This window comes from Brassica napus, chromosome C6 (assembly GCF_020379485.1).
Source record: "Brassica napus cultivar Da-Ae chromosome C6, Da-Ae, whole genome shotgun sequence".
NCBI classification, from domain to species: domain Eukaryota; kingdom Viridiplantae; phylum Streptophyta; class Magnoliopsida; order Brassicales; family Brassicaceae; genus Brassica; species Brassica napus.
The window spans coordinates 6,591,229-6,615,478 of NC_063449.1; the positions used below are offsets into that span (position 1 = coordinate 6,591,229).

General features: G+C 31.1%; 1 protein-coding gene across 2 annotated transcripts; it reads right to left on the reverse strand.

The window, feature by feature from the left end:
• Window positions 1–280: 280 nt before the first annotated feature.
• Window positions 281–7,068, reverse strand: LOC106405624 (alanine--tRNA ligase-like). 2 transcript variants are annotated; one of them, XM_048761707.1, is made up of 23 exons: window positions 6,743–7,068; window positions 6,164–6,402; window positions 5,909–6,049; window positions 5,488–5,634; window positions 5,152–5,304; window positions 4,602–4,731; window positions 4,286–4,382; window positions 3,996–4,116; window positions 3,732–3,791; window positions 3,582–3,632; window positions 3,415–3,510; window positions 3,203–3,304; window positions 2,928–3,050; window positions 2,477–2,620; window positions 2,316–2,387; window positions 2,153–2,228; window positions 1,917–2,059; window positions 1,724–1,832; window positions 1,461–1,648; window positions 1,278–1,367; window positions 973–1,155; window positions 711–890; window positions 281–599 (listed from the first exon to the last, which is right to left on the reverse strand). In XM_048761707.1, exons 1-23 carry the CDS (start codon window positions 7,017–7,019, stop codon window positions 528–530), a joined length of 2,994 nt encoding a protein of 997 aa, XP_048617664.1. In that variant the 5' UTR covers window positions 7,020–7,068; the 3' UTR covers window positions 281–527. The 2 variants fall into 2 exon arrangements, with proteins under 2 accessions (XP_048617664.1, XP_048617663.1); XM_048761706.1 differs by having other exon boundaries at window positions 3,732–3,830.
• Between the last annotated feature and the right edge of the window lie 17,182 nt (window positions 7,069–24,250).

The following is a 24,250-nucleotide window of genomic DNA, read 5'->3' on the forward strand; positions in this document are numbered from 1 at the left end:
CAAAATTTTAAATAAAACATAATATATTGTCATGGTCTAATTTTAGTCCCAAAACCTACCTTATCTATTTAGAGTAATTTAGTTCAATACAAAAACTATCTAAATCATCTTATACATATGTTTTCCATTATTCAATACAACTTTCCATCCTTGCAAATACGACTCTTATCTCAAAATTCAAATTAAAACAATAGAAACCAAAAATATCTTTTTTTTTGGTCAAAAAACCAAAAATATCTTAGAAAAACAAAATCTGAACTGAAACCATATCAAACCCAAAAACCGAGTAAACAGCTGTTATGTTCCATAAATTATTGAAATATAAAACCAAACCAGTAGAACCATAATCGGATTGGCTCAAAAGAGGTACCACCAATTGCTAAGTTTGACCGACTAAGAAGTACCACGAATTCGACACAAGAAATGAGAAAACAGTAGATCTTAAAATGAGTAAAACGGTATACAATGGTATCAAATGAGTAAAGCTTGTTCAGACCACACAGATTCTGTAATCACCTCCACATCAATCAGTTGAGTTTCAGTGATGCAAATGATGCAGCCAGATCCAAAGCTGCGTTCACTTGAGAAGCATCCGTTCCCTGAGACCACAACAACATATGCTCAAGAGTCAATCTATGCACCATATACTTCACCGACGGAACTGAGATTGAGATCCATTAGCACATGATCCCTAAAACCCAGACACATACCTGTCCAGATGCAAGACCACTTTTCCCTTTCCCGCATCTCCCTTTCAGAGGACCCAATGCAGTAGTAAGCCACTCAGTAACGTCTAATTGCTTGAATTTATCAGATTTGTCTGGAACTCCTGCACACACAACCGCCTTGTTGGTCGTTTCATCTGTGCTGAACACCATTATCGACATTCCCTAGAAGATTCACCAACAACACTTTTATTTAACTTTCTTTACCTTTTCGAAGAGTAGTTAGTAGAAGTAAATGGAGATTTACCTTCTTTTCCATAACTTTGGAGACAGCTTCTCGCACGGCAGCTGCATCAAGACCTACATCAAGCTGGATAATGCAGAATGTCTTCCCATCTGATGCTGCAGATTCTGCTGCCTCTGTTGCTACTTTCACAGATATCTTCAGGTTCTGCTCTGCTATTTTCTTTTGAGCTTTCCTCACTTCATTCTGCAATTAAAAAAAAAAGAATATATCCACTTTAATACTTCTGTTACCAGACACAAGCCAAAGGTTCTTTGCAAAGTAGATGCAGAAAAAAAGCTCCTCAATGTAGAGCTGAAAGAGATTACCTGAAGCAGAGCAATCTTGGCCCTTATATCTGCCTTTTTGGCCGCTGGCATAATTGCCGAGTCTACCCGGCTTTTCAAAGCAGCAACTTTCTGTCAACATTCAAAATTGATCACATTAAGTTTGACATGAATAAGATTTATTATAAATTTTTAGATTGTGAGAAACGAGAGAAGAGAGATAACCTTTTCCAATGCACTCCCCTCCGCTTTGGATGCATCCTCGACTTCTTTTTCAAGTGAGGACGCCACGTTCATTGCATCAAAAGCACATTCGGTAGTCACAGCAGTTACCCTACGAATACCTTTAGAAATTCCCTCTTCTGATAGAAGAGCAAAAGCTTTCGCTTCACGGGTGTTTGTTATGTGGGTTCCTGCGATATCCAAAATAATACAATACTCAATACTCTATTCCGAAAGATCAAAAAACATCCCCCATGGAAACCAACCTCCACAAAACTCAGAAGAAAGTGATGACCACTCATCGTTTTCGGGATCAGCCAAGAGGTCCTCGACCCGTCTCCCAATCGACACCACTCTAACAGGATCAGGGTAGACCTAAAAACAGAGGAAGCGAAAACGTTTTAGATTCACAGAAAACAAACTAAAAATGCATTGCAAGAGAACTGGTGGACAGCTTACTTCACCAAATACTGCTCTTAGACCTTTGATTCGCTTGGCTTCAGAAAGCACTGATTCCTTCGAAAATACATCCAGTTCATCCTTGATCTGTTTATTCACTATGGCTTCGATCTTTCTTAAATCTTCAGGATCAACCGGCTTGCCTACTCGATATTATGGAAACCGTTAGACAATTATAAGAGACTATCCATATCCATATCCATATCAATATGAAAAATACGTATTGAAGAATGTACCGTGAGAAAAATCAAAACGCAGTTTTTCAGGAAGAACTATTGATCCCTTCTGATCAATATGATCCCCGAGCACTTCCTGAATTCATGGAAAGTGAATGTTTTGAGATCCAATTTAAGAAAAAGGAAATTACCCTTTAGGTAACTTAAACTACAGAAACAATACCTTCAGTGCAAAATTCAACATATGTGTACACGTATGGTTAGGAGCGATGAGCTTACGCCTCTCATAGTCAACCTACACAGAGAAAACGGATATCCAAACAGTTAAGGTAGTACCAGATACGCTAGTGACTGAGACAAACACTGTATGATGCAGAGCGATACCTTGCAAGTCACTTTATCTCCCACAGATACAACTCCAGTTTCTTTTGAGAGATAACCAATATGAAGAACAAAGCCTCCAAATATTTGGACATTACATACGTTGAATGTACCAAACGAGCCTTCAATAAGTCCTGTATCGAAAATCTATTGCCAGAGCAAAATGTTAAGGGCACGAATTTTATATACATATAAGAATTTGTGAAATCTAAAATATATATGCAGCTATAAACAGACTATAGATATTCGTTTGCAAAACCGACGATAACAATTGCATGGTGTTTGCAACTGATACGTATATTTAAACAGTGCAGTTCTTATATGACAGTGTTAATGGTGTTACTATCAGGTACATATATCCAAGATGAACATAACTCCTTTTCTTGCCATCACTCGTATGATTAGAAATGAAACACTCGGAAAAATAAAGTGCATATCAAATAAACTGGATCACCTGACCACCCTGCTCAGCATAGAAACTAGACGACGTCAAAACTAGTCCAACGTTATCGCCAGCAGCTGAACTTTGCAGAAAAGCAGAGCCAGTGTAGATAGCCTTTACTTCACTCTCGTGATCCTGTCGCAAAATTTGGTAGGACATTTGCTCAGCACAGGCTTAATTTAAGAGAAATCCATATGCTACTCTGTACCCCGATTTCTTTCATTCTACCCCAACATAAGTACAGTTCAGGCCCAACATTCAAATTTTCTGGAATAAATAGGACAAACCTTGAACCAAGTGTATTTAAAAGAGTCATCTGTTGCTAACACACCAGCCTTGTGCAATTTTGATGTAGCATCAGCATCCATAACTATGGAACCACCAGCTTGCTACCAAAAATTGACATCAGAAGATCAGTCAATACATAAACGTAAATTTGGCGTTGACCATAGTCCCACTTAATTTTAACATCAAAGGAAAGAGAGAAAAGTTGAAACACCTTATTCTGGGCACTTCTAGATCTTTCCCTCGCCTCTTCCATGGCTTTGTTGAAGCCATCAACATCAACCAGCAACCCTCTTTCTTCAGCCATCAACTGAAACCCGAGAATGAAAGTTATAAAGAAACGCATATACTATTAGATGTAACTACGAATGACCTAAGTACCTGTGTGAGATCTAATGGGAACCCAAACGTATCCCATAAGACAAAAGCATCCTGCAAAGAGAAAACGGTATGTTGAGATGGAAATTCAAACATCACAGATGAAAATACTGTAACATCTAACATACAACACAGATATAGTTAGATAAGTACCTCTCCACTCAATGTATTCCCCTGAACTGCCTGTCCAGCTTTCTGAAATTTCTCAATGCCCTGCCATGAAAATAATATAATCAACCTTCTTATAGACACCTGTTAACATATATATGACAATAAAAAGTTTAACATATCAAAACAATTCATCTTTCAGAAAAAGGAAAGCTGAAATGATGGTAAACTGAATTAGGGCGAAACTGGAAATAATATAACAAAAAGGCATTATCGATATTGAGCTGCAAATAGATGGCCAGTCCTCACCTTCGCCAAGGTCTTGCAAAAGCTTGCTTCCTCTTCTTTTATTATCTCTGTGATCTTCTTCTCATGTTCCTTCAACTCTGTAAAGGTATCACCCATCACTCGAATAACAGAACTGACGAGTCTGCATGTTAAAAGCGCAAACTAATTAGTGTCAAACACAGACGGAGCTAATATGCATATAGAAATATATGCTGCATTACAAAGGTGCAAGATAAAATGAACATGTTCCAGCACCAACGAAAAAAATACTGAGACAACCCATGAAATGACAATCAAGTGTAGTTTCCTACCCGTTGAAAAAACCTTCTTCAGCTTTTAGGATCTCCTTTCCATAGCGAACTGCTCTGCGAAGAATACGCCGTAGAACATACTCACGGCCCTCATTACCTGCAAGAGAGTGTACATTGGATGGTATTTGTTAACCAACAAGAAAGAATAGACTATCATAATATGCTGACTGAGGAAGAAAAAGCACAAATCCATCATGTCAATTAAGAATAAATAAACCAAAAGCACTTCTCGTTGGAGAATAAGACGTATGAACTAAAATAAATGATCAAATACTAAGGCGTTTGTATAAAGTGAGACAGGAAATCGTGGCCTTACCAGGACGAGAGCCATCCGCGATAGCAAATGATAGCGTCCTAATATGATCCGCAACCACTCTATAAGCCATGTCAACTCGGTCGACATCTTCCACACCAACTTTTCCAGAATATGGCCTCGCTCCTGTGGCCTAAAAATGTGAAAGCATGAACACCTTAACTGAACATTCACAGCAACTAGGGGAAAAAGACCAATCAGAACTCTTTTTAACTTTTCTAACTGATAAAAATACATGACAAAAAAACCACAGCTAACAAGGAAATAATCTCCGGGATACCAATACCAATACTATGATCCCTTGAATATTGTACTCCAAAAGTCACTAAATCAGACATTCAAAACAAATGACTGTGTGCTTAAAAGGAGAATAATTGTAACCTCCCAGTGAACACATAGCCTAAGATTAGAATTCATAGAATTACCAGGACTCATGACCCATTTGACATATAAACAACAACGATGATAGTACTAAATGGGACAAAAGAGGAACCGTAAGATACTAACTGGAAATTAACAGAATGTCATACAACCTTAAGGTTACACAAATTACCTTTTGAATGTCATCAAAGATAGGCATGAACACATCTGTATCGTAGTTGCTCATTTTGTTCTGAAGAACAGAAGTTAACCTCTCGAAACCCATTCCAGTATCGACATGCTTAGCAGGGAGAGGTTTTAGTGAGCCATCACTCTCTCTGTTGAACTATTTTGAAAATATAGTAATAAGTCTCGTTAGAGAAAACAATTGAGGATATAATAACAAAGATAAAGAAGCAAAAACAATGCAACTAGAGACGTAATGTAGAGTTCCTGTATACAAACACGATACGTAGATGAAAAGTATTAAAATGGAACTAAATTACAAATCTGGAAAGAGTGTTCGTACCTGAATAAACACAAGATTCCATATTTCCAAACATGTTGGATCGTCATTGTTAACTAAGGATGCAGCATCACGGTTGCCAACACGATCATAATGAATCTCTGTACAAGGTCCACACGGACCTGTGTCTCCCATTTCCCAGAAGTTGTCCTGCAGGTTCACCAACAGTTCAATGAAAGAATGGTAGCAACTGGAAATCACGAAACTGGTTTTTAGAGCATGTCAACCACCAAAACTTGCTAGCGAATTTCCCACAAAATGCATTCAAGCTTAAACTTGACAGTAGTTATCATTCACAAAGCAATGTGTCGATATATACAAGAAATACTCGCATTTCTGAAGAAACCTTAGGAAAGAGAGAATCAAGCAAAGCAGATTCCATATAAAACGATTAGTTTTTTATAAGAGTAGTAAAGCAACATACTTTGCAACCAAAAGGGAGCACACGTCCAGGTGGGAGAAACTTCAGCCATATATCCCGAGCCTCATTATCAGGTTGAAGACCAGCTTTCTCATCACCGCCAAAATAGGTAGCATAAATTCGATCAGTCGGTAGTCCATAAACCTGATGCATAAACTCGATCAATCAATAGCAATAGAAGGAACCACTTAACGAAACTATGACGTACTGTTTGAACCATAGCGTATTTCAAAACAAGATGCTAATAGTTCAACTAACCTTAGTCAAGAGCTCCCAAGCCCACTCAATAGCTTCCTTCTTGAAATAATCTCCAAATGACCAGTTACCCAGCATCTCAAAGAAGGTGTGATGGTAAGTATCTTTCCCCACATCGTCAAGATCATTATGCTTCCCACCAGCACGAATACACTTCTGTGTGTTACACGCCCGAGTTAGCTTGCTGAGCTCCGTATTCGGGTCAGCCGTTCCCAAAAATATTGGCTTGTACTGGTTCATTCCTTTTGAAAAAAAAACAGAGAAATTAAATTAAATTTATCTCCAATAATATTAAATTAACTAAGAATCAAGAACATGACATTTGAGATAGTTTATGAATCTTCCAAACTACAAACTCTTAACCAATTGAGAGTGAATGAATAGATCCAAACGCTTCGATAACAATGAACAAATATACACAGAGCTAAGAGAACCAAGAACATGACATTTGAGACAGTATATGAATCTTCTAATCTACAAACCCTTAATCAACTAAGAGTGAATAGATCACAAAGCAATCTCCACAATTAGAACACGAGATTAATCTGATTCGATAAAACGTGGCGATTGGAAGTTACGTACCGGCGTTGGCGAAGAGAAGAGTGGGATCGTTGTGGGGAACAACGGGGCTCGATGGCCAGAACTTGTGACCTTTCCCTTTGAAGAAATCGAAATACGTGTCCCTGACGGTCTTGGCAGGCCATTGGATCTCCGATGATGGTTCGGAACCAGGCATGACTGCGGCGGAAGAAGAGAAGCGGAAGTGAGAGAGAAAAGGGCGGCGGAGAGTGGAAGAGAAAACCCTAGGCGGAGATGAGGATTGCAGAAGAAGAAGAAGAGCGGCGTTGTTTAATCTCATTCAAACACCTCTTTCTCTCTCTTACTCTCTGCCGTTAGATTTGTTATATTATCCGATTCCTTTTCCTTCCCATATTATTAAATTAAATACTAAAACAAAACGGGAAATGTTTTTGTTTCTTTTATTTTGGACAAGAAATGTTTTTTTATTAATTTATGGTTGATTCTCATAACAACATGGTTTTCATTTTTTTGAAATTGAAACTAGTAATTCTGTAACATTATCAGTTGATGGGTGTAACTGGTAAACATATATGGAATTTGTGGAATTTAAAATAAATGGAATGGTAGGAATGGAATATAACAAAAAATGGAATAGAATTCATTCCATTCTTTCATGATCAAATTTGTTATAGAATGATTCTTTTTGTATTTTTTCTATTTATTTTTGGAATTGATGGAATGAGTATTCCATTCCATTCATGTCAAATGGTAAATTTTTTTATGGAATTAATGGAATAGGCCATTCCAAATATTTACAATTCAGTTGCAGCCGATGTGTGTAATGTGTATACATGTTGCTGTGACTTCGTCGCCGCTGCTATAACTCTACGGAATCATTCAAGTATTAACTTATTTTGTAGAAAATTTTAAGGACAATTCTATTAGATAGACCATTTTCAAGTTTTTGTTACCAAAATATATCCTAAGGTAAGAATATCAAAATGTTTCATTTAATAGAAAAAAAGATAGTACCCTAGATATATAAATACAAATAAAAAAAACTAAAAAAATTATTTTTTTATAGGTTTAGATTATATGTTTTCAAATTCGAACTTTTTTATAAAAAATTTTTCAAAATTTTTTTTATAATTTGAAAATTCTTTTTGAAACTATTTTTCAAATTTTTATTACAAATTTTTAATATTTATTTTTTATATTATAAAATTTTAAACTTCAATCTCAAATCATCATCCTTTAACTCTAAACTCTAATGTTTATATTAGTTAATCCTAGAGATATAAGTGTATATTTACTTCTTTAATAAAATATTTGGTTATTTTAATCCTTAGAATATATATTTGTGACAAAAACGTTTTTAGGGTCCGACTGGTGACCATTCTGAAACACAAGAAGAACAAATAGGAAAGGAACCCAGAAGAATAAAATTGTAAGAATGAAAAATAATGGGTTGTTCAAACCCATATTTAACAAGGAATAACTTTGTTCTTTAGTGTTCAAAAAAAAAACTTTGTTCTTTATTTCTTTAAGAAAAAAAGAATGGTGAAGAATAAGAAGGAAAAAAGAATGCAAAGAATTCTTTGTTATTCCTAATTTTTTTTATCATTTATAAGAAATAGTTTTTCCTTTGCATTCTTTTTTATTCTTTTTATTTTAAAAGAATATATAATAAATTTGTTTCTCACTAAAATTGATAAGAAATAATTTCTTTTTCATTACTCTAATTTTATTCATATGCATTTTTTTCCTACTCATTCATAATGTTCCTATAATGGTTCTAGTTAGACCATTTGTGAATAGTGATATTTTTATGAACGTTAGGGAATGTATTATTCTTCGTCGTTCATTGGTCACCATTCATACTTCTAGTGTTATCCTAGGGTATTTCTCAAAATTTAAAGAATAACTTATTTGTAGAAAATTTCAAAGCATACCTTACTTGTGTGTGTGTGTTTCCATTGAAGTTAGTTGACGTTAGTTTACTATATTTAACAGGAAGTTCATGAACCACTACTAGTCAAGAGAATAAGGTACATATTCGTATTGAATTCTTTTTAAGAAAGAAAAATTAATACATATTATTAATGTTTTTCGAAGTTATTGGGTTCATGTTAACCACTCCGTAATAAAAAAATTAAAATATTGTTCACGACTTCAAAAGCAAAATTTAATTTATAACTTGTTTGAGGACAAAATTCACCAAAGAAAATCGGGGAAATGATAAGATCAACAATAGAGATGTGCTACTTGATTAAAAAATGGTTGAGGACTATCGGGACATTGGACCATACTTTATTTGGTAAATTATATATAGTTGGCTATGGACTTCTTGATATGTAACCGAGACCATAGGAGAAGTATTTTAATACCCCTATCTCTCTCTTTCATGAATGGCGTTGGCAAAGTATTTGTGCAGTGCAGTGTCATGTTGACAGCTGAGATTCAATTATCCAATTCATTATTTCTAAAAAACAACATTACACATCAGTGTAGAAGTGTCCACACACGCACAAGAGAAAAAAGGAAAATACCAAAACAACCTCTTCTAAAAGATATGAAGTGTGAACCATAGATTTATTTTTCTCTTTTTAAGCAAACCATAGACTTAAGAAAATACCAAAACAACCTCTTCTTCATATCTATTTTTCTCTTTTTAAGCAAACCATAGACTTAAGAAAATACCAAAACAACCTCTTCTAAGGGGGATGTATTCAACTGAGAGTTTCAGGTGATTTGTATTAAAATGACAAATCCACTGTTATTGAAACATGAATTTTAAAAACTCATTTAAAATCCACTGTTATTGAATTTGACATTTTTTAAAGTACTCTGAAATCCACTGTTATTGAAAATATTTTAAGTTGTGGAGTTTTAAAGTTTTCAGGTGATTTTAAGGTGTTTGGGTATGATTTCTTAGTTAAAAAAATTAAAACTCAAATCCCATAGTTTTAGGTGATATTCTAGAGTAGTTTAACAAAAGTCACTTAAATCTCTGCAACTTATTGAAATCATCTAAAACCCCATTAAAAATCAAATCACATCAAATGTTAAATTGAATACATCCCCCTAAAAGATACGAAGTGTGAACCATAGATTTATTTTTCTCTTTTTAAGCAAACCATAGACTTATCAAACTTGAAATTCAAATAGTAAAGACTCCAACAGAACAATTCTTCAAAATGCTACCACTATAAACAAATGACAGAGTTTGTCTTCATATTATAACAACACAACATCTCATAACTCTATGAGACTATGAGATGTGATGTTGTTAAATCATAAAACCCAACTTCACCATTTGCTTGTAGTGTGGCACTTTTGCACATGTATTTGTCATATCATTAAGATGATAAAAGTCAGGCATTAATCAAAGTTGTGTATTCCACCCAATTGAGATTAGCCAAGTAGTTTTTTGCATCTTCCATTCCAGTAGGATAACTCCATAAAGATACATTGATTCTTTGTGTCCACCATCAGCTGCTACATTCAAATGAAAGAGACCAATAAGGACATCATTTTTGTAGAAGCAATGAATCATACCTTTGAGATAGTGTGTGCTTCAAGGTTGTTGTTTTCTAGGCATCCCTCGACAACTTTCATGTAGTGGTATGCTGAGTTGTTGCCTTGTTGGTACACCTTTCTGCTGTCTGACGAAGTGAACTTCTCCTCCATGTAATTATGAAAATCAATAGAAGAGGTTTCACCAACTTTGGTGTGACTCTAAGTAGATCTTGGTGCAGGACTTCAAGGAGGCTCACATTTGTTTTACACTTGTGATTGTGAGATTGTCTTTGCTTACTCTGTTTAAATAGTAGCAACGCTGGTTATGTACGTAGCCGTTTCCTCTCAAAAACGTTTGTGTGAAATGCACATATTGTATTCAATTTATTAATTGTCATTATCATCTCTCACATAATTGTAACGGCTGTTTGTTATAGGAAATAATGTACCTAGCGTTAGGTATTTGAATCCTTAATTTATACATTGTTTACATTTCTGACGCCTATTCACTTTAAGTTTCCTTGAGTTATATATATGAGACTAGGATAAGACTTTATTTGTATATATTTCGATAGTTTCTTTTAAATATTTGATCATTTTATTTATATATATAAAATATTTTTTATTGTTATTATATAATTTCGTTCCGATGGATCGGATCAATTTTTATTAAAAATAATGGAACAAAACTATAATTAATAGATCATAGGTTGATCGGGTTAGACATTAAACAAATTATGACATAAAACCCTTATTTTTCTATCAAACACATTCTTGAAAACAGTGAACAGTATTGTTTCCACAGTTGAATTATTTTGACTTTTATCTTCCATATGGTTTTGAAAGCTTTCAAATCAACCATCGAATTGATACATGTCATTTTAATGTTTTTAGTCGTATACTTAAGGAAAACTTATATTTTTGTAATTTAAAGTCGTTTTAAAAAATTCAAAATATAACATATACGAAAAAATCTAACATATAAGAAAAATATAACATATACGGTGTCCTCATTTTTGTATTTTAAAGTCGTTTTAAAAAAATATATAACATATAATGTTTCCTCATTTTTGTAATTTAAAGTCATTTTAAAAAATTCAAAATATAACATATAAGAAAAAATCTAATTTTTTTATTATATGGTTAATGTGATTTTTTATTTTTTTAATAATATAAAATTAAACAAAAATGAAGAAGGATGCAAAAAATTGTTATCAAATCTTTATTATTCATAATCATTAATTGTCATATATATGTAAATCATATTAGGTAATTCTGTAGCTTTTATTTAAGGAAAGAATACACACTTCTTACATTTTAAGTTAATATAATGTTCTCTAGTGGACATTAAACAAATTATGACATAAAAACCTTATTTTTTCTATCGAACACATTCTTGAAAAAAATGAACGGTATTGTTTCCACAGTTAAATTATTTTGACTTTTATCTTCCATATGGTTTTGAAAGCTTTCAAATCAACCATCGAATTGATACATGTCATTTTAATGTTTTTAGTCGTATACTTAAGGAAAACTTACATTTTTGTAATTTAAAGTCGTTTTAAAAAAATCAAAATATAACATATAAGAAAATTCTAACATATAAGAAAAGTATACCATATAAGATATCCTCATTTTTGTATTTTAAAATCATTTTAAAAAAAAATATAACATATAAGGTTTCCTTATTTTTGTAATTTTAAAGTCATTTTAAAAAATTCAAAATATAACATATAAGAAAAAAATCTAATTTTTTTATTATATGGTTAATGTGATTGTTTAATTTTTTTTAATAATATAAATTTAAACAAAAATGAATAAGGATGCAAAAAATGTTATCAAATCTTTATTATTCATAATCATTAATTGCTATATATATGTAAATCATATTAGGTAATTTCGTCGCTTTTATTTAAGAAAAGAATACACACTTCCTATATTTTAGGTTAATATAAATTCTCTAGTGTTATATAATTATGGAATAATGTGACACCATTAGATTAAACTATACTTTACATTAGATGCTCTAGAATTCTTTGAAATGGAATTTAGAAGACATTTACAGTGCCACCTAAGATTTAGGGTTTTTTTTAATTAATACAAAATTAAGGTTCTAATTTTTCAAATGTTTCTCAATTAATATATAGGAGATTTGTTTTCAAATCTTGATTGATCATTAATAAGATCGTAATGTGTGTACAATAAATTACGGGCGAAGAATATGTACCGAAGTTTTCATTAATTAAAAATATAACTAGATCTCGATCCGCGTAACCGCGCGGATTTTTGTTTTCATTTATTTTTATATAAACATTTTGTTTTCAATTCTAAATTGTTATATATTATAATATATATGTATCTATCAATTTTTAAAAATAATAAGTTTACGGTAAAAAAATTTCACTGAGTAGATTGTTTCAAACTTTCACAAGTATTTGTATTTTCTTCTATATATATATTTTCGGATTATTATTTCATTATTAAAATCGTAACTATATATGTAAAGATTAGTAAAATATTTTTTTATTGTCATATTCAAAAATATAGTAACATTTCACAAATTTAGAAAGATTTTAAAAAATTAAACTTTTTGCTTCATAGAATTATATTATCGAGTAAATAATTAAACATTTAGTTTTTGTTTAATTTTTAAAATAAACTATATAGTTTAAAATTTGTTTTCATTGGTTTAAGGTAGTAAAGATTAATCATTGTTAAATAATATGATTTTTGTTATTTAAAAAAGAATCTTTATAATTTTAAAAGTTAATATCGACAAATATTTAAATTATTAACATATGGAAGTATAGTATTACAACATTAAATTATATCTATTTAATTTATACTATCTATAAATCCAATAGATCATCTATTGTTTAAATCCAATTATTGATAGCCCAATAAAAATTTCTGGTAGGCCCAAATTTTAAATGATAAGATTATAGATTAAATGTAACATGACTTTCTAAGAATTGGTCCATTAGGTCCATTTTTTTAAAAATCACACATGAATCAAACTTGTGACTTCTGTTTTAATATATAAGATGAGATTTTTGTTCCAGCAAATTTTCTTTAATATCACAAAATTATTTAACAAACGAATAAATCACAAAAATGAAAAAAATCGACTACATTTCACAAATAATAAATTTAAACAAAATAAATATGTGTTATCATAATTTTAAAACCTAAATCCTAAATTCTAAACTTTAAACTATAAACCTTAACCCCTAAATACAAATCTCTAAACCATAACTCTAAAATCTAAATTGAAATCCGTTTTAACTTTTGGAGTATATGTATTTTTATGATTATGTACTATTTTAATAGAAAATTTATTTAGTAGTATTTTATAATATATATATATATATATATTATTTATGTGGCTTGTTTTCTGATATTTTATTTTCTATATTTTAATTTATTATTTATTTGTTGGAGGAAGATTTAACTGAGCTTTATATATTAAAATAATTTTGGAAAATTATTCATTTTTCTATTAGAAGAAAAGTAAATACTAGAACTAACCTTTAGGTCATGTGAGATTTACACAAAATGCCACTAATTTTGAAACTAGGGAATTTGCCAAAAAATGATTCAAACTTGATTTTAAATGTAAAAGTGTACCTCAAATTCAATCACATGAAAAATAACTCAAAATACTAGTGAAATTACAACAATCACCTTATGACCAACACAAAAAGTTTGTGTAGAGTTTTAACCCTATAACCCTTAGCGTGAAAAGACTTCGAAGGAAGACTTATTTGAGAAGACTTCTTTGTAAGTCTTCTCGTAAAGTATTTATACAAATATTTTGATTGGGAAAATTGAAATCATGTAATTATAAACATTTCTAAATGATATAAATTTATATTTATTAAAAGTGAATTATTTTTAACATAGATGAGTGAATGCGGATTGAGTCATGATAGTCTATTTTTGTTTTGGCAACTGATTGAGTCGTGATAGTCTTTGGTTTAGGATTTGGTAACATATATGTTATACTATTGTTTGTATTTTTAGGGTTAGATTTTGGAATGTTAATTTCTTTTTTTAAATAAATAAATTTGACTTATATGTGTTTAGTTTTGTGTACATTAAATTTTTTATAAGTTGATTTAAATTTAATGATGTGTTTTTTTGTTATTTAGTTAGTTATTTGATTATAAGGTTGGAAGAGTCTTCTAACATATAATGCACTAGAAGATTTCCTGGAAGACTTCACAACAAAGTATACCATTCTAGTAGAATGTTGGTTTCCCGTCTAATCATTAATTTAGAAATTTAGGTTTACCACCTAATGTGAAGTCTTCTGAAAGTCTTCCTTGGAAAATATTCTCATATATTTGATCTTAAAAATAATTTATAAATTTATTAAATATAATTTCATGTGGGAAAAATCTAAATCATATAATAAATATTTTTAAATGATGTAAATTTAGATTTACTAAAATTGAATTGTTTTCAACATAGGTGGCTGAATGTAGATTGAGTCATGATAGTCTTTGGTTTAGGTATTGATAACATATGTTATAGTATTGTTTGTACTTTTAGGGTTAGATTTTAGTATAGTGTATATTCAACATTTTATAAGTTGATCATATGTTTAAAAAAGTGTTTGTTGGTATTTAGTTATTTATTTGGTTTTATGGTTTAAAAGACTTTTACAGAAGTCTTCTAACATGTAATGCATTAGAAGACTTATTGAAAAACTTTCTCGGACGAATATCAAATTTTGGGTTTAGAAGATTTTCTGGGAAGTCTTCTGAACCAAAAATATTAAACATAATTAGATTTTTTGTGTCCTTATATAACGAAAATTTACACATTCTCTCTCTTCATATCAAATAGCTGCAGCAAAAATATAATGTTTCTCACTCTAAAACTCCCCAAACTCTATATTATATGTTTGAACTAGAAAACACCAAACTTTAAATCTAGTTCTCATTTTTTTCTTATGTCTTTCTCAATAATTCATCTTTTTTTTTGCAGAGTTTTCATTACATGGTTTCATTTTTCACTCTTTCAAAGGTAAATCTATAAATTTTGGATATGTATTTTTTGTATTTTATATGTAAGATTATAAAAAAAGCTATAGATTCAAATCTAATTTGATTGTTTTTGTTTTTTTTTCTCTGTTTTAAAATCATTTGATTTTTTTTTTTGAATTTGCAGGTTTTTTCAAATCCGAGTCAGACTTTGGAAGACTTCTTGGGAAATTTTCTAATGCATTTTATGTTAGAAGACTTCCCAAGAAGTCTTTAGGAAGTTTTATGAAGTCTTCTGCCCAAAGTGGCACACATTTTTGATATATATTTTTGTGTGTTTTATATAATAGATCCTAAAAAGTAATAGATTCAATTTAATGTGAATTTTTGTTTATTATTTATGCATGAAAAAATTATTTTGAAGTTTTTTCTGTTTTGAAGCATTTTGAATGTATTTGAATATGTATATTTTTTCAGATCTGAATTAGACTTTGGAAGACTTCTAGATAGGGTTGGGCAAATAAACCGAACCCGAAAATCCGATCCGATAAAAATGAATCTGAACCGATCCGAACCCGGTATAAATATCGAATGGATCTTGTATTATGCTATTTCGGGTTATGGGTATTATCTGAACCGAACCCGAACCTAAATGGATATCTGATAGAACCCGAAACATTCAAAATTCCCAAAAATAACTTGTACCAAACATGATCTTAATTTCGAATATGTATTCAAAATATATTGAACATCTAAAATAATTATCTATTATATGAAGATTGATTGTTGAAGGTGGCGGTTGAAGGTTGAAGTTTTTAGATTTTGGTTTTGTTTTCATTGAATAATGATTTTTATTTCATGAGAACTTGGTTTTCGTTTTATGCTTTCATTTATTTGGTTTTCTTTCGATCAATAACTATGTTTATCTTTTATTTTATTTTGAATGATCACATTTGATGTTCCTTTCTTTTTTTTGAACCGATTTTATTTATGTTTTGGTTACAAAATAGGTACAAATCAAGTATTTTAAAACCGAAGAACCGATTTTACTTATTTTTTGGTTACGAAGTAGATATAAATCAGGTACATTTAAACCTAAGAACCGATTGGTATCCGAACCCAAAAGTACATCGGATTGTACCGGTTCTTTGAAGATTTACTAACCCCGACCCGAACCCGATAGAACCCGAACCGGTCCCGAACCGAATTTTCATATAACCCGAATGAGACTGATTTTGATAAACCCGAAAAACCAAACCCGATTGGACTAAACCGAAACCCGATTGGGATCCCGAATGCCCATGCCTACTTCTAGAATACTCTCGGAAGACTTCTCGAAGACTTCTTGGGAACTCTTTTAATGCATTTCATGATGGAAGAAGTCTTGAAAAAGTCTTCTTCCCAACGTGGTATAAATTTTAAATATGTATTTTTGTGTTTTAATTATTAGATTCTAAAAAACTATAGATTCAACATAATGTAACTGTTTTGTTTATTATTTAAGCATAAAAATTTATTTTTGAAAGTTGACAAAAAAAAGTTAATGTTGGGAACCAATTTTTATTTTTTTCTTTTTTTGGTAATACATAGAATTTTATTCTCTGCCCGTTTGGTAAAGAGACAAATAAACAGCAACAACATTAGACCATCTCCAATGATTCACTTTATTTTTTCACTCTAAAATAGAGTAACTCTATAATAGAGTTGAGTTATGCTCCATGGTACTCTATTTTAGAGTGAAAAATAAAAGAGAGTAACTCTATAATAGAGTTGAGTTATGCTCCATGGTACTCTATTTTAGAGTTGAGTTATGCTCCATGGGATTATTATTGAAATGCTCGATTCCTTTGAAACGCACGGGAGTTTTGTGTTGTCGCTGAGTTCGCCCAAGTGATTTTCTTCTCCCTCTTGTTTAAAAGAACTGATTTGTAGTCGCATTTATATGGAAAAAATGAATTATTGTGGAACGCCTTTTTACACAGGGTGAGTTGTTTCGTCCAACTCAGCTGCCAACCTCATTTAATTATAAGTAGTCTTTTTTTTTCCGCTAAATTATAAGTAGTCATTTTAAATGTGTAATAATTGAAAGTGGCTTTGTTTTTCATTTGAAAATGGTTATTTAAGAAGGCATGGTTTCTGTAAGATTTTGCCATATGTGTTTTGGAATTCATTATTTTTTTTCAAAAGAAAATATACATCATTGTACAATTTACACATAGATATAGGAAAATGCTGCAACAACCTCGTCTAAAAGGTGTGAAGTGTGGACCATAGACTTATAAACTTGAAATTAAAGCTTCCAACACAACAACTCTTGAAAATGCTTCTATTATTAGCAAATGACAAAGTTTGTCTTCATCGTATAACAGCACAACAACTCTTTGAGATGTGATGTTGCCATATCATAAAAACGAACTTCACTATTTGCTTATAGTAGTAGCACTTTGCACATGTATTTGTCGTATAATTAAGATGATAAAGGTTGCTTGGTATCATCTTCCTCAAAGATTTGAGATATCTTCTATTTCTTGACACTCTTGATCCATGGAAAGATGTCTTTATGTTGTTACATCAGCCGTTAATCAAGGTTGTGTATTCGAGCCAATTGAGATTAGCGGAGTATTTACTCGCCATCTTCCATCATTCTAGTACATAGTAGGAGAACTTCATAAAGATATGTTGATTCTTCATGTACACCACCAGCTTCTACATTTAATTGAAAGAGACCATTAATGACATCATTTTCATAGAAGTTACGAATGATAGCTTTGACATAGTGTTCTTCAAGATGGTTCCATGTAGTGGTTCTTCACAAGTGGTAATAGGATGAGTCGTTGGTACATCTCCTTCATGTAGCTATGAAATTCAATAAAAGAGGTTGCACCAACTTTGGTAATTATCTTAGTGAAGAGCTTCAAGGAGACTCACATCTGTTTTGGTAGGATCTTTAAACTAAACAAAGCTTTGTTTTTACATCAATGAGATTTGTCCTTGCTTAATCTGTTTAAATAGTAGCAGCATGCTTAGTCGTTTCCTCTCAAAAACTTTTGTGTGAATTGCACTTATTGTGTTGAATTTATTAATTGTCATTATCATCCCTCAAATATTTGTAACGACTGTGTTAATATTTGTAGGCACCATATTTTTTTTGGAAGATATGATCCACTAATGTTTGCTGATGGTTTGTTATTTATTTTCGATAATTATTATGTGGGAATTATTATTTGAACAAATGGTCGTTAACTATTTGAATATTCATTGTATTTGTGTTATAAACTTACAAATAAATGAGTCAAACTATTTATCTATTAAATAAATAATAAATTACAAAATTGTTTAAAAAATTGGTCAAACTATATCCTTTTATATCGGATTTTTAAAAGAAACATAGCTTAAATTAGATATGTTTCAATATGTGATTCGTCTATAAATATATTTCTCTATCGTTCTAATTTTTTTAAACACAATTAGTTCATTATCTAAGATGAAAATTTCTTTTCGGACTTCGCTTATTGGCTTCATTATGCTGACAATCTTTCTACTAGGTATGTATTTACTTCACAACTTTTTAGTATATATTATATAAACATGATACTACAAATTTATTTTGATGCTGTATTATTTTATATGTTTATATAAATTGTATGTCCAGTTCCATTATATTGATTTAGTAATTCTCCAAGAATGATCAGTGATTAAGAGATAATATGTTTAAAATATCATTTTGATAAATATGCAAAGAAAACTCTCAAAACATATATTTTACAAAAATATTAATTTTCTTTTTTAAATACAAAACTAATGTTATATTTCAATTACTATAATAACAGGAGTAGTGGTGTCTGCTCAGAAAGGAGGACCAACCACACAAAAAACTTGTGTTGAAGCATACCCAAACAATACTGGAAAATGTGATCCTAAGCAATGTACAGCCGAATGTACCAAAAAGAGGCCAAAAGGGGTTAGTAGGTGCCAAGATATAGGCAAAGGAGATTTCCAATGCAGATGCTATTATCATTGCCGTCCCTGATATTTTTATCCACACCGAAGCTCAAATTTATTCTATTAAAATAAAACTCACAATTTCTTTTCATGTGATATTTAAAAAATGGACTTTTCCTAGAATGTCATGTTTCATTTATTTCTAAATAACATTTTGACATCATAACTAAATCACTTCATATGTTATCGATTATAATAACTACTTTGCCTATAATATTGGTTTGTTTTACCAAAATATTTTTTCATCATTAATGAATCACATTATAGATGCACGAGTATAGTAACATTCTCCTATACGGCAACCTTGGTACATATATACTTATATAAATAATTCTAAATCGAATTTAACCTATTCTTCATAAGAGTGACTCTTAAACCTGTTTGGTTTATACAATTAATAAATAAATAAATGATTTAACCGATTATGACCATCATTTTACGTACATGATTAGATTCATTCTTCAACAAGTTCGGTTTTATGTCAATAAACAAAACAAAACCAAAATTAGACTTAACCAGTTTTTACCATTAATTCTAACTATATTTGGACCTGTGCGGACGCATGGGTGTTTGTTTTAAATTATATATATATATTTTTTTTTGTACATGAATATTGTTAAATTATCATTGGATTATTATTTGAATTGAGGGTGGTTTTGCTTCTTATTATACACTATTTTTAGATTTGGTAAATGTATAGTTCCGTTCGCTTTTTTAAATGTATTATAAATACAAATTAAATCACTTCGTTTAGATTTGGCGAATGAAACAATTTCACGTGAATTAGCCAACCGATTTTCAAAAGGTTGACATCTTTAAAAAGAGACTTATTTTTCTAGTTAGACATGTTTTTTTTTGTGAATTGCGGATGAATATAGAGTAATGGGAAAAGTATTTATAGAAGGGTCTCATAATTTTGGGTTAGTATATTCAAAATAAAACATAAATCTAGGTTAAAAGTGTAGATATACTGAGTTTGGAAAATAAGTATAATGTAATATTCAGTTTCTAAATAAATCAAAACGGTTTCATATATATGCTAATCGATCTTATTAATTGTTGAAATCGCTAGAGTAAAATATAGAAACTACTTTGAATATTAGTTGAAATTCAGATTTTAGAAATAATTTAAGAATAATGATTATATTGTGTTAGTTCAAATGTAGATACTAATGATATATATATAATTAATTATGCGTAGAATCTTATATATTAAAACAGAAGTCACAACCTTGATTCATGTGTGATTTTTTAAAAAATGAACCTAATGGACTTATTTCTAGAAAGTCATGTTACATTTAATCTCTAATATTATCATTTAAATTTTGGACCTACCAGAAATTTTTATTGGGTTATCAATAATTGAATTTAAACAATAGATGATCCATTGGATTTATAGATAATATAAATTAAATAGATATAATTTAATGTCGTAATACTATACATCCATATGTTAATTATTTAAATATTTGTCGATGTTAACTCTTAAAATTATAAAGATTTTTTTTTAAATAACAAAAATCATATTATCTAACAATGATTAATCTTTACTATCTTAAACCAATGAAAACAAATTTTAACTATATAGTTTATTTTAATCATTAAACAAAAACTCAATGTTTAATTATTTATTCGATAATATAAATCTATGAAGAGAAAATTTTAATTTTTAAAAAACATTCTAAATTTTTGAAATGTTACAATATCTTTGAATATGACAATAAAACAATATTTTACTAATCATTATATATATAGTTACGATTTTAATAATGAAATAATAATCCAAAAATATATATATAGAAGAAGATACAAATACATGTGAAAATTTGAAACAATCTATTCAATGAAAAAAATATACCGTAAACTTATTTTGTTTTAAAAATTGATAAACACATATATATTACAATATATACCAATTTAGAATTGAAACAAAATGTTTATATAAAAATAAATGAAAACAAAAATCCGCGCAGTTGCGCGGATCAAATATAGTTAATTAATTGTTACTTTTAAATTCCTCAGGTCAAAAACAGAAGCCTGTTGTTTAAGTCTTGTCGGGATTTTGTGTTCATATAGCCTAGTCAGGCATGAATCTGATTTCTCATTTTGCGTATTTTGTGATGCAGACGTTACTAAAGTTGGTCTCGGATTGCTCGGTTGTGGCCTTGAATCCGAGCAAGAAAGAGACAGCAAGTGAGTCACCGCTCAAGGTTGCACTCTTTTCGTTGGCAAAAATGTGTTCGAACCACCAGATCTGCAGACAGTTCGTGAAGTCATCTGAGTTGTTCTGGGTCATAGCGAGGCTTAAACATTCCCCTGAGACTAACATTGCTCACTATGCTTCAGTTATCGCCGCCAAAGTCGGTGGCGATTCTTAGGAACAAATGAGACCTCCCCTGTAAATTTATTACGTTACAACAAACAATATTTCGTTACTTAGTAATATGTGCTATTACGTTTGAAATCTATATTATAATGATTGAGTTTTTGCTCTCTCCTCAGCGCGTCCGTCATGTCAGCGTTTTGTGGACTCCACTTTTAAAAAGTGTGAAAAAAGTGTCAAGCTCATGGCTCGAACCCGGATTATTGTGATATAAAAACCAACATTTATACCACTAAACTAAAGGATACTTTGTACATTGATGGCCGAAACTAATATACATTTATGAAGGTCGGAAACCCTTGCTTCTTCTGTTTTCTCTGTGGGCTGGGTCTACAAGTGTATTATGAGTTTCATTTTTAAATGAGATTCATCACGTTATATGAAAAGCAACAATTATAGTTTTTCCATATTGTAAAATATCTTCGTTTAACATGAGTTAGAGTTCTTTTCATCATTGTCTCAGACAAGTCTGAGTTACAGAGTTGCACCGTGTGTCTGTTCGTAATCTATTTTTTCACCGGTGAACTCTTCATCTCCCCATCTTAAATCGCTTGATCATAAATGTTCCTGATTTGTAGCCATTCTGTAAACCTTATATATATGATTCTCGTCTTTGATGAACCTTATATATATGATTTTTGTTTACATATTACCCATCAAATAAAAGATAAACAAACATAACCACACCAGGAGATACAAGAGACAATCCCGACATACACAAAGGCGGCAACAACATCTCCACCTGGTCACTCCTCTTGTCTTATAAAAATAGCTTACATGCCCAATGTCAACAGGCCAATGATATTGTCTTCTTATGAGAAATACCTAAATTCGTTTACAACCCATTAAGGCTCAAATACTCAGAATTGTCACTCATTTTATAGTTATTTCTACAAGTCTTCATGTATTTTTTTAAAGGTCCGGTAAGAGCAACAAGTTTAAAAATAAAATAAAAACATATAACAAACATAATAAGGATAATAATAATAATTACATAATACACACAACTTACACAACTAAACTGGAAAAAAAATATCCAGAAACAAAAGGTATTTTCAACAACTTTAATATAATTTATGTACTCTCAACAATAGAAGAAACAAATTAAAAAGACAAACAAACAATAAGTCTCAGTGACACAACAAACAACACCACAAACTATATCAATCACATTACTAACACAATTTAGTCCTTCGTAAGTGGAGAACAATGCATACACAGTTCAACATCACAACTCTAACCCTATAACAATTAAAAAAACTTGAAAAACAACTCAAAACGCAAAATTCACAACTACAATAATCCTAGCATATATTGAGATGAAACAAGAACTCTGTCTATAGCGCGGGGGCAATACTCCTAGTCATTATGAATATGCGCAAACAAGATAGAATCAGCCGTCAAGTACACAAGAATATTAAAGAAGAGTACAGCAAACAAGTTAGAGAAACATTTTAAGAAACACACAAGCAAGACATTGTGTAATAAATTTTGCTATTAATCCCCCTCGGCATAGGCTGCTTCGAGATGAGCCTGCTCAGCTTCTCTGACTTCTTTCTCAGTCTTACGTCCCTTCTTTGACTTGTAATAAATGCTCATGAACGTGCCTATAGCCCTGTACTTCCTGCGGCAATGCTCGTACAAGTCAACGTCAAACATTCTCCAAAAGCTTCTCTCGTCGAGCTCAGATACTGCATACTGAGGCTGGTAGCCATGTTTTTCTATCAGCCATTGCTCCATCTTGCGCACTGCTTCTACTCCATCGAACACTTCGCCTCTCTAAACAGGACCTGGAGCGTAGTAAACTCCAACGTCTGTGTACATCTGTACATCTTTTGTGTCTCCCTGTCTCATCTCATACTCAAATCCTGGTTCGGGGCTAATCATGCTTTTAACCGGTTGTTTGAAGAGTTTGTGAGGGCACAGCCAAAGTGGATAAACCTAAACAAAAATAAAAATAAATAAGGAAAATTTAGGATTACCAAAAAAAATAATTAGGAATAAGTTCTTAACATCTCATAAACATTTTTTTTGTGAATCTTAATAAATAATTTCTTTCAAGAATTTAGAAGTCATTCGATCTATTTGCTCATAGTAGTAGTACTTTGCACATGTATTTGTCATATCATTAAGATTATAAAGGTTACTTGGTCTCATCTTCATCAAAGATTTGAGATATCATCTATTTCTTGACACTCTTGATCCATGGAAAGATGTCTTTATGTTGTTACATCAGCCGTTAATCAAGGTTGTGTATTCGAGCCAATTGAGATAAGCGGAGTATTTACTCGCCATCTTCCATCAATTCTAGCACATAGTAGGAGAACTCCATAAAGATATGCTGATTCTTTATGTACACCACCAGCTGCAACATTTAAATGAAAGAGACCATTAATGACATCATTTGCATAGAAGTTACGAATGATAGCTTTGACATAGTGTGCTTCAAGATTGTTCCATGTAGTGGTTTGCAGCAAGATATTCTTCACAAGTGGTACTACGCTGAGCTGTTGGTACATCTCCTTCATGTAGCTATGAAAATCAATAGAAGAGGTTGCACAAACTTTGGTAATTATCTTGGTGAAGAGCTTCAAGGAGATTCACATCTGTTTTGGTAGGATCTTTAAACTAAACGAAGCTTTGTTTTTACACTAGTGAGATTTGTCCTTGATTAAT